The sequence below is a fragment of the Daucus carota genome, chromosome 9 (genome assembly GCF_001625215.2).
Source record: "Daucus carota subsp. sativus chromosome 9, DH1 v3.0, whole genome shotgun sequence".
Classification (NCBI taxonomy): domain Eukaryota; kingdom Viridiplantae; phylum Streptophyta; class Magnoliopsida; order Apiales; family Apiaceae; genus Daucus; species Daucus carota.
This window is the reverse complement of record NC_030389.2, coordinates 6,984,748-6,996,164: the sequence shown is the minus strand read 5'-3', so window position 1 is coordinate 6,996,164 and position 11,417 is coordinate 6,984,748. Positions and strand designations below refer to the sequence as shown.

The 11,417-nt window shown below is 33.7% G+C and overlaps 2 protein-coding genes across 2 annotated transcripts; one reads left to right on the top strand and one right to left on the bottom strand.

The window, feature by feature from the left end:
* Positions 1–2,296: 2,296 nt before the first annotated feature.
* Positions 2,297–3,665, top strand: LOC108203012 (uncharacterized). The gene is made up of 3 exons (XM_017371696.2): positions 2,297–2,602; positions 3,108–3,131; positions 3,222–3,665. Exons 1-3 carry the CDS (start codon positions 2,416–2,418, stop codon positions 3,518–3,520), a joined length of 510 nt encoding a protein of 169 aa, XP_017227185.1. The 5' UTR covers positions 2,297–2,415; the 3' UTR covers positions 3,521–3,665.
* A 56-nt stretch (positions 3,666–3,721) lies between these two features.
* Positions 3,722–10,568, bottom strand: LOC108203011 (glutathione synthetase, chloroplastic). The gene is made up of 12 exons (XM_017371695.2): positions 10,146–10,568; positions 9,492–9,661; positions 8,334–8,409; positions 7,848–7,978; positions 7,003–7,125; positions 6,829–6,909; positions 6,300–6,380; positions 6,138–6,207; positions 5,246–5,367; positions 5,026–5,165; positions 4,743–4,935; positions 3,722–4,161 (listed from the first exon to the last, which is right to left on the bottom strand). Exons 1-12 carry the CDS (start codon positions 10,464–10,466, stop codon positions 4,038–4,040), a joined length of 1,632 nt encoding a protein of 543 aa, XP_017227184.1. The 5' UTR covers positions 10,467–10,568; the 3' UTR covers positions 3,722–4,037.
* Positions 10,569–11,417: the final 849 nt, after the last annotated feature.

Below are 11,417 nucleotides of genomic sequence, written 5' to 3'. Positions count from 1 at the left end.
TGGAGGTGCATTTCTGTAACCAGTCATAGATTTGAATGTCCTAGTTATAGTGTGTATGCAAAAAATTAGTATGACATTCCAATTCATAATAGCTACATGATTATTATGGCTCATTTTAAGTGTTTTATTGTATTATAATAACAAGAGTGGCTGCCGATCCTTTACTATATTGGACCCATATCATATGAACTTTTTAGATTTTGGTAGGCACGGATATTGGAGTAAATTATTTGATTCGAGGTAGTTTCCTCCCACTAATTTGCAGTAAAAGTATTCAGTAAAGGTAAAGTAAATGAGTATCAATTTCGTGTTACTTTCGAGCAAAGCATTTGCTCAAAACCCCTATTACCCAGCTTATGTGAAAGGGTCTACAAAATGATAATGGGTTTATTTTTTAATAAAGAATAGACATTCTTTAATAAAGAATAGACTATGCAAATACAAGTTTAATACAGGAGTGAGTGTAGTTCACAATTCAGTGATTTCTGTTAACAATCTTGAGTTTAATATAGAAGAAAGGAGCCGCTGACCGGAAAGAGCGGGTAAAGTCTACTTTTTGACCCGTTTATGTAAAGGAGTAAAAAGTATTTTTAAAAAATCGTATTTAAGAAAGAAGTTGGAATTAGAAAATGTTAGATTTTTTTCAAATTCTTTTTTTTCCAAATATTTTAATAACTTATAATTGTTATTTTATTTCTCACTTATAGTCCACTCCTTTATTTCAAACAAAAAAACTGGCTTATTGGGCCAAACACCAGCTATGATTGTTTTAGTTTACATTTACACATCTTGACACACCAAAAGTTGAGCAGCTTGATACATTTTTGTTTAATTTTTTGAATAATACGATTACGATTAAGTAAAATCTGATAAAAAAATCAGATAGAATATATATGTACCGATGTCTGTCTGTTTTGTGTTATAATCTAGTTCAAGTTTATAACGACTTAATAAAAAATGCAAAATGTACGAAACAAAAAGTTCCATTTTTTACATGTGGTTCTTTGTTTTTGTTGTGCAGTCAGCAGTGAGCTAGAAACAGAAAAACATGGATGAATTGGACTTTCAATTGTTGTCCTGGATGGGAATAATGACAAATTTGTACCTTAAGTGTAAGATCCGGATAATTTAACTCAACATTATTACTCTTTTTTAGCAAAAATAAAATCCATTTACCTCAAATTGCTTTATTCTATATTTCGGAGACAATTGAAGATAAAATCAGAATATGTAGAAATCTTTAATGATTAATAATTTTTTATCAAATTTACCGGAAATTATTAAGAAAATAGTAAAAGTTGTACTATTTTGGTCATAAAATGATAAAAGCTATAGAATTGCATGATTAGTGGCTTTACTAGTTCTCCAACTTTTTCTTGTATTCAAATTTGGAAAATATTGGATGTACCAAAATAAATACCAAATGACATGTGTTATATTATTATTGATTCTAACTTGAATAATATAATAGACCGATTTACTCCCTCCGTCCCTTCCATTTCTTTACACTCTCCTTTTTGGGGTCCCATCCAATTCTTTACATTTCAAAACTTACCAAATATGGTCAATGGATCCCACCACTTCTCCACTTTTCTTTCCTTTTCACACTACTTTTACTCTACTATCTTCCTTTTATACATTAAAAATCAATGGGTCCCACCACTTCACTCACTTTTCTTTATCTTTTCAACTACTTTATTCATATTTCTTAAATTCTGTGCCCAACCCATTCGATAAGAAATGGGAGGGACGGAGGGAGTATATATTTATCAAATCAAATGCTTCAGTGATTCTACGTCATTTTGTTACAAATTTTGTATCTGTCAGATACTACAACTGTACTAAAAATAAACACAAACTTTTTCTAAACAACAAGACTGCTTTTTGCTTCTTCCCGCTCCAAGATAGCATCTCTTTCTCTCTCTAAAACTGCTGTTCCCGTCAATACATTCCACAAAATTCGTATCTGCATTCACTTTTTTGGGATCTGAGTCACTACATTTATTATTTCGTTATGTCCTCTCTCGGGTACTGTGATTTTATTACATTTAATGTTAACTGTCTTTCACTTGCAACTCCTCACTTTTGTACCAGTCTCTGGCATTATATTCAACTCCTTAGAATCATATCATCTTTTTACAGTGATTCTGAACATGGGCTTCTAACAAAAATGTTCAATTTCCACAACATTTGCTAAATTTTTATAGTGATACTCTTTTGTTCCTATAAAATCTTGATTTTTTGTTGTGTGTTTGTGTCTCATTTTGAAATGAGATGGGCTTATAGTAAAAATTTGATCAGCGGTTTTTATTTTTTGTAAAAATATTAAAATTTGCATTCTTTTTTGGTAAATAAAACTGGGTATTCTTAGTTTCTGGTTAATTCAGAGGCCTTGAGGTTGTTGAAGATATAATCATGGCCCATCCCACAGATTATAGATTATGTAGTCCTGGCTTAGTTAGGTTAGTTTTGTTTCTGCTGGCCTTGTGTTTGGTTGGTTATAGTGTTAGAAGACAGCTCTTCTGGCACTTGAGTGGAAGAGGCTCATGTCCTCGGTGTGATTGTGATTGTTCTCCTAAATCCACTCTTCCGCTGCCTGTTGGTGAGTTTTTTCGACCCCGTGGTGATGAACTTGTGTTCTGTTTTGGTGCAAACTCATAATGCAATCAGCATCTTAGATTTTGCAGGATCTCCTTAGCATTTGTTTGTTTATATGAATGTTCGCGTTGATAAAAACTGATCTTGCACAAAAACAATTTATGTGTCTTCAAACATAACAATTGTTATTCTAGTTTTGTTATGGAGCTGGTTCCGCCCCTGATTATTAGTTATTACGGTTTTGCTTCAAAACACAAGCCTTTCTAGTGTGGATTCATCTTTCCTTCTAATAATATTTGCTTTAAGTTGATAGAAAAAAATATATAAGATGATTAGCACATCAAGGAAGATTCGATGAACACTAACAGTGCTGACCACATCTCTGATTTCCTTGTCAGCAAATTTGTTATCTTTTCTGTGTTTGTTGAGTCACAGTTGATAGTTAACGTCAATTTCATTTATTGAGACATCGTATGTCAGCTTCTAACTGATGTTTCTTGCGTCTTCAGGGATTTCTGACAGCTCATTATCAGGTTAGCTAAGAAACCTTCCCTGTGTGCCGATTCAGTTATGTAGTAATTGCTTATATCAGTTGACATGGTATTGTCTGTTTTTGTGTCCAGACTGTGGGAAAGATGATCCAGAGATGAACGCGGAAATGACCAAGGACATTATAACTTTACTTACAGAGGAGATCAGCTTACATAAAAGTGTAAGTGAAGATAACTTGGCACACACCAAGGCACTGATTATGGATGCAAGGAAAAGCTCTTCGCAATATCAAAAAGAAGCAGAGAAATGCAATACAGGGATGGAAACTTGCGAGGAAGCAAGGGAAAAGGCCGGGGCTGCACTTTCTGAAGAGCGTAAGCTCTCAGCATTGTGGGAGAATCGAGCGCGTAAAAATGGATGGGTGGATTGAAGATGATACTGAATCTTCTTCAGTAATTCTGTAGTATGATGATTGATTAAGGTTTTTCTGACAAAAAAAGTCAGATAGTTGTATTCTGTCTTCTCATTTAGTAAATATCCAAATGAATGTAAACCTTCAATCCTCCTGGCAGCAATTACTGAGACAATTTCAGACAGGTAACAGATAATACATATGTATATACAAAAACTGTTGACACTCTAACATCTGTATGTTCTTTCATATGATAATAATCAAACCATAGAACTCCGAACTGTAATGTGCACATCTCTTCAAGAGTGCAAGTACATTTTAAATGGATACAGGTAAACAAAGTGGTCGCTAAAGGGAACTTCCATGCAAATACAAAAGGGAAGTAAACAACACTACATTGAAGAATACAGTTTATTGTTTCCCAGTTTATCTGGTTCACTCCAAGCATTATCTGAGCCGATATGCACGAATGGATGTATAGAAGTGCCAGTTTCCCAAAATCAAACAGTTGCAATAACCAGAAAGCATGCTTCTTTCAAGTCAAATATATACTGTCCAAAACTGCAAATCCTGCTGCTACGCCTCCCTCGTTCGATGAAGAAACCTTTGTCCGCATCAGGTAACCAGCATGGTCATTCACGACTACGTTCTCCTTGTTCCTGCACAGTTCAAAGTTTTTTACATGATGAAATTCTATCTGCTATATGTGTATATTCTCTTCATATTGCAAAGACTAGCTGTACAGAGTTTACATGTATTTGGAAGAGATAACTTGTATTTGACAGATAAAATTTCTCTTGATATGTTCCTGAACTTGAAATACTAGTATTAACATCACCAGGTAAAACTTAACTTTTCATTGCAGATGAAAAAAAATCGGTTCGAAATAGAAATGAGCATTAAGTGTCCACGCAAATAAACCTTAAATATCTGTCTTCCAAATAAGTGAGCTATCGTAATCAAGTGTAGTCAACTGGTTAAGAACATGAAAAGGGATTTTGATTGTTGAACCAACAACTTATTAAGTCCAATAGTTAGCCGGTCTTTGCAGGACAGATGCAATAATAATATATTACAATATATATATACGTAAATGTATATGGCTCTATCTATCAATTGTGCCAACTAAATTCATAGACATTAGTACATTACTTAAAACTCTTTCATGGTCTTCCCTGTTTAAGCAACCGTTTTTGCAGGAAAAACAAATTATTATATAAATTCAGCAATCGGTACATACCTTAAGTAGGCCCCATAAATTCCAAGCTCTGATACTGCACTATCTTTATGGCAACTGCCATCACGCATCAGAATTGTGGGAGCAACAACTGGGAAAATTCTTTGCATGAGGATATAAGCAGCGTCTTCATTAGTCTCTTCATTCTGCAATCTTAGCAGGGCCTCCCTCACATCATTTCCATAGATATTATTCCCTAGTGGAATAAGAGCTCGAGATATTATAATAAGAACTTTCATACTTAACTTTATGGCCAATCAGGTTGTATATATACAAGAGAACAGACCTCCCCCTTCTCTTTGTGGTTTCATAACATATAATTCAGGTCTTTCGATTGCATCCTTGAATACGTTTGATTCTTCCAAACTCCATAGTCCTGCAAAGCATTTCCGTAACTTGGCAACGTGATCTTTGTTATCAAGAAACCTGTTCAAGAGTTAAGGAATAGCATTCATGGACTACAATATATCTCATATAATGTACAGTCAGAGCATTGAGCATATTACCGTTCGAGGACATCAGGCTTTGCAAGCTCCTGTTGTATTTTCTTGGTGCCAACCAAATGATAAGATATCGAAGGACATTTCACCGCAGAGGACTGCTCCATCAGTAATCTAGCTCTCCATTCCTGGAAGATGAAAAAGAATGAATGAGGTTGTATGACATAACAAAGGCACAAGTGCACAACCATTTGAGCCCTAGAGAACTTAGGAATGCTTGATAAAGGAATGGTTGGAAGATATGTTTCCAACTATAATAATGTCAGTCTCAGTAGCCAAAAAAAATAAATCCATGATGCACAATGGCGCATGTCTAATTAATCGATTGTAAAGTTGTGAATAAAATATCTGGACATTGAGGACACAACATGAGATACAGCAGATGTCTGACATATTGACTGGTCAGGTCGCAGGCGAAAACTTGCAAATGGGATTCCTGGTGACCCACTTTTTAGAAACAAACCAGCACATGAATTTAGCGCACAGAGCCAATGGAACATAGTTATGAAGGAGTTTAACAGTTCCTACATCTCTAGTGTAGCAGGGTAAATAATCTAAGAGAGTACAGTAGCACACATGCAAAAGTTTTCAAATTTGTGCAGAGTAGAAAACAAGATGAATATAAAGTAAAAAGAAAGTGAATACTATGAGCCAATGTTGATCCATGTGTTCCCAAATAAATTAATGAAAAGAAGAGAAGATACGGATTACACATCATGGAGATAAATTTCTTTATTTTTATCCCACCCTCCCTCCCAGGAGCACAGTGCAGGTACACATTGAGTCCAACAACTATAGACAGCAACACGGTACCAAATTTCTGTGTGCAGAGAATTTTTTTTATGCCTACATCAAAGCAAGAGACTTTGCTGGGCAATCACGGGATAGATGTACTCACTGATTCTGTTGGATAATCTGTAGGTGCATACCCAGCTCGAAAATAAATTACTGCAATGGCTTCACCATCTCTTCAATTTAAAAACACTTAAAAGTTAGGTTGTAACAACATGATAATCTAATATGTTATAAAATGAATCACATTTAATTAGGTTTTACATACATAACAAGGGTTCCATCGGGTTGAAGCTTCCCCTGTGCACTAATTTCAGCCAATGTCTTGCGAACAGTTGTAATCTTATGTGTATGAACATTAAGCTGAGGAAACCACTGTAGCCACATATCTTGAAAAAGATACTTGCAGTTTTTATTAAAGATCCTCCATAATCCCTCGTGAATAAAAATCACAGGGAATTCAACCCCTCGGTTTTCTCTTAAAATGTAATTTGTGATTTTGAGTCTTTAAAGAGAACTATGATTTATGGATAAAAATAAGATAAGAAAGATAGTTTATAGAAAGTGGACAGATAAATGCGTAAAAAGGAACTGAAATACAGCTTTGAGCTATTCGAGAGGCTAGTAGCCTAGTACTCCACTATCCACTACCACAATGTTTACTCACTTTTAACATGATACTTTCCCCATTTCACTCCTTGTATAGGGTGTCAGTTATGTGAAGTAAAACCAAAAATAAAATTCTAGAGGACCAGGCTACACAGATAGGCCGCAATCTAATTATGAGAAAAGGATATTTTTCATTTAGAATTAACGAAAACCAATGCTGGTCATACATGTTCCTTTCTTCAGGTTGAACGACAAACAGAACAGCAGCCCTATAGAACATATCAGAATGTATAAATGCATTAATAAAATGGAATACAGATACAGCAAACTTGAGTAAAAACATATATGTATCACTTTCAGACCTTGGGTTGTTATATTCTGTCCAAGCTCTAGCCAGTGCTTCAGCGAACTGAGTGACAGCAGTATTAATAGGAACCCTTTGAGAATCTAATCCAAGTTGTTTTTTGTATGTATTAATTAAACTCCTGCAAAAAGCACACACTGATAATGTATAACATGATAATTAGTTAATATTTTGAAAAATTTAAAGGAAACATTATTTGTTCAAGGTAGTGAAATGTCCCAGATTCTGTCTAGACAAAGGTAAATAAGTAAAGAACAATACTGCTGAAGGAAAGCAGAGAATGAATGAAAAAGAATTGGGATATGCTGTCAAGTTCAGTGACAAAGACAATCTATCAGTTAAACAGATAAAAAATTCTGCTTTCAGGCATCCTTCCCAGTAATCAATTCTTAAACCAGTCCGTAGGAGCAAAAACCAAAAAAAGAAAAAAAAAAGGCCTGGTCATAGCACGTTACCTTAACAATCAAAACTGATTAAGGCACCAGAAAGAAGCCACTCGAAATGACCAATAAACAATAGATGGAATCATAAAAGTATATATCTCCAAGGGTTCATCTCCACTTATAAGTATGTACAATATTTTTGCAAAAAGTGAATATTGGCTGCAAGAGTAATCAATGCTCGAACACAAACGCTTTAACAGATAGACAGACAGAAATATAATAGGTAATTATACACGACTCCATTAATATGCAATTTCAAGCTCTATATTTATGTTTGATTATAATATGATATATGTGTGTGCTTGCAAGGAAAAGTATATTATATATAAAAAGCACTTGTGTCAGGGGAGCATAACAAGTTAACAACTAAGCGTAGCTGATTACGGTTTATAATACCAACCTGTGAAGCTCACTAACAACACAACTTAGCCCGGCAAATGAAGACGAAATTGTATTAAGCTCTATCTGGAGTAGTAATTTTGTTTGCTCATCAAGCATATAGTCAGACCGATGTAACCCCAAGCGTATATCCTAATCAAGTGGTAAATAAAATAATATTAGAATTTATCAGGAAGCCACATTAAGATTTAATGCATCAAGTAACCAACAAAAAAAAAATCGATATCCTAAGAAACTATTGGTGGTATGATTTTCGTTTATCTACAAGACAAAACCTATTACCCCAATAGCGTGTTAAACAATACAAACTGATAATGATGAAAACCAGAAGCTTGCAGAACCACAATATACATTCTCAGTTCCGGCAAGGTTGTAATTAGAATCTCAAGAATAATAGTTGTAAGTAAAAGAATAAAAATGCATGATATAATCAGAATAGGGCTACAATGAACATACTGTTTCATGAAAATACCCTTATAAGACACACCTCTTTTTTATTCATTTGTAGCATCTTTGAATGAATATCTAAGAGCCTGGAAGTAAAATCATCCACTTCTTTTGTTCTGCAATAGTAAAAGAAGTTTTAAATCAATTCCAGCTTCCAGCATCTTCTTTAACTATGTAAACTCTGGAGTGCTTATTAAATGACATTTGATGCTCCTAGTGTAACAAACAGAATATTAAAACCAAACACAAGATTATGAATAAAACATATATGCCCAGAAAATATCAAATAGATCATTAGTCTGGTACTAGATGTAGCTTTTCCACCAGGCAAGATGCCTGATGTTTATAACTCTCTGTTAGCTAAGGGTCGAGATACTTCTGGTCAACAAATTACTGTTCTTTTGAGGTAAACGAATCACCAGGAAACAAATCGCTAGTATGCTAGAAAGATATAAATTTGTTGCTAAAAATAGGAAATGGAGTTTTTAAGATCAGGTTTCACAATTTGGAATTTAAAGACACGAGTATATAAAAGGGTAAGCATTTGTAATTGCAATCATCCACTAGTTACTATATAACTTTTAGCAAATATATACAGTGTTATGCACTTACACGTATTATACAAATTACAAAGTCAGTCAGCGCATGCTAGGCAACAGTTTATTTAGGTAGTTTGATGTACCGACTGGTAACACATAAGACACTGGATAAATACATGTTCTCAAGTTCTTGTTCTATTAAATACAAAACTAGTGTTAGCAGAATTCGGAATTGAAATTTCTGCCCGGTTAAGTTCAGAGCTGGTGATACTTAATACAGATGTGACCAAAGTTTCACTGAAATTAGCTATAAAAGGCAATGACATGAACACAACAAACTACTTGTACAAGAAAGTGGGTGAAAATTACAATAGAAGATTACGTTGTGATTCCCAAACCCCAATCTGGTGATCATATATTATATATTATATATTAATGAAACTCCCTTTTGTAGGAGGCTATAATTAGTATATGTCTACTCGGGCTGACAAAAAGATCACTCACAATCCTGCAGTTGCTTGGCATGTGACTATATTAAACAAAACAGGTATTCTTAGATGAGTCATTATTCAAATTTCATGAAATAATTAATTCGCTAAAGGAATGAGGATATCTACTTACTTTTTGCAGTATAGGAGACAAGTGTAAAGAGAAAAAACCTGGAAAGTGAATCCTGCAAGAATTTCCCATCCAAACTAACACGGTCGACAAGTTCATTAAAAATGGGTGCTAACTCACAAGCCTGTTTCCAGTGACTTTCAGGAAATGATGTTGGCAATAAAGCAACTGGGGCATGAACCATACCTACACCCGGCACGACTCCTGACCTCTATAAGTTCAAAGCATTGCAACATTTGATTAGAAGTCACTCAAAGATAATTTGCACCCTTACATATTCACATCAGAGGTCATAAAACATTATCATAAACAATGTACATTTTGAACCTTAAACTCTAACTATATTGAAGCATTTGATACCTAAACTTCACCATCGTACATAGTGACAGCTTTAGTACTAATTTCTTCAACTAACTGAAATTTAAGGTTTACACTTTAATGTATATAATCTTAAGTTTCTCCATTAGTCGCAGTCATTATCGAAGTCCTAATCATTTTATATACCCAACATGACAGAAAATAACTGATATAAGCATCAAATAACAATTAATTTCTTTCAGATTTTACAATCAGCATTTCGGGTCTCAAATTAAACATATTATTACCAAATAAAACACCAGAATACATAAAATTCAGCTCATATATACACATTTATCCATATAAGCATAAAGTTTGATCTTTTACGGCACACTAACCTGAATATTTCTATCTCCAACAACAAGCCCATGAAGAGAGCTCCAAACAAGTGCATCATAGACCAACTTTTGCAGCAAATCTTGGTCAATACTGTGAGGGTCAGACATGATTCTTGGCAAAATCTTTTGATGGGTCTCAAAGTTTTCAACTTTACTGCACTTGAGACACAAATTGAGTGAATTTCTGAGGTGGGTGTTGGTGATTTTGACTTGATTTTGGGAAGGGAAAGTGAAAAGTTGGGAATTGTTTAGATTGGTTATGCGATGAATGGTAGTGGTGGACCTGGTGGTGCCAATTGAGTTGTAGTCGATGGTGGCCATTACAGCATTTTTGGAAAGTTGAAAAAGTTACACGGAAACTATCAATTTTCACCGTTCCATCAACGAAAATCCTCAGATTTGTTGTTTACTCCGGTATGAATGATCTCTCTTTTTTAAAGTTTGCTAACAAGAAGTTTAAGTAACATGCTTAATTTCATAAATATTTTTTTCGGTCTTTGAAATTGAATTTGAAGGTGCACATGGGTCTTATTTTATATAAAAATAATTTATTTCAAAATTCAACATTGATTTAGAACAAAATATTTATTAATTTATAAATATATAATATATAACTAATATAAAGTTATTTGTTATTTATAATACTTGATTCTGTTAGTTATAATAATATTTAGCATATATATTATACACAAATTGAAAGTAATATCTAAAAAATTTAAAATAAGAAAGATAGAATTGAACCCAAATCAATTGAAGATAAATCCAAAATCACTTGAGATATCTAATTGAATTATAATTTTTTTAGGTATTGTTCATCTTAGAATTCTTATAATCATATTCTTGTTTCTGGTATTAGTCAGGGTCTCGCAACAAAACTGTATATGTAAGAAATATTGTATTTATTCACAAATTATGATTAAAAAACAAATAAAATTATTTTTGAACACTATAAAATTATGTATTAAAATTTAGATATTAAAAATTTATTTAAAATTTAAATATATACAATCGTTCTAACGGTCTTAGAAAAAGGATTGGTTTAACGTTATGATATTGAACCATCAATAATAAACCCAATCTCACACACAAAATTAGCGCCGTAAACGAACCGAGTCGAGTCGACTTTTTGTTTATCGAGTTCGAGTTTTTTGTTAACGAGTCAAGTTTGATCGTTAAGCTTATCAAACAATTTTTGTTGTTCGAATTCGAGTTCGTTAAGAACCGAGTCAAGTTCGAGTTCTTCGCGAACAAGTCGAGTTCAAGTCGAGTCGA

Bases quoted from the DNA above. Each gene is read 5' to 3' on its own strand.
- LOC108203012 (XM_017371696.2), top strand. From the start codon at position 2,416: ATGGCCCATCCCACAGATTATAGATTATGTAGTCCTGGCTTAGTTAGG. The intron at 2,603-3,107 runs GTGAGTTTTTTC...TTGCGTCTTCAG, and splicing joins CACTCTTCCGCTGCCTGTTG to GGATTTCTGACAGCTCATTA. The intron at 3,132-3,221 runs GTTAGCTAAGAA...TTTTGTGTCCAG, and splicing joins TTCTGACAGCTCATTATCAG to ACTGTGGGAAAGATGATCCA.
- LOC108203011 (XM_017371695.2), bottom strand. From the start codon at position 10,466: ATGGCCACCATCGACTACAACTCAATTGGCACCACCAGGTCCACCACT. The intron at 9,662-10,145 runs GTTAGTGTGCCG...TTGAACTTATAG, and splicing joins TTGGAGATAGAAATATTCAG to AGGTCAGGAGTCGTGCCGGG. The intron at 4,162-4,742 runs GTATGTACCGAT...TGAACTGTGCAG, and splicing joins ATTTATGGGGCCTACTTAAG to GAACAAGGAGAACGTAGTCG.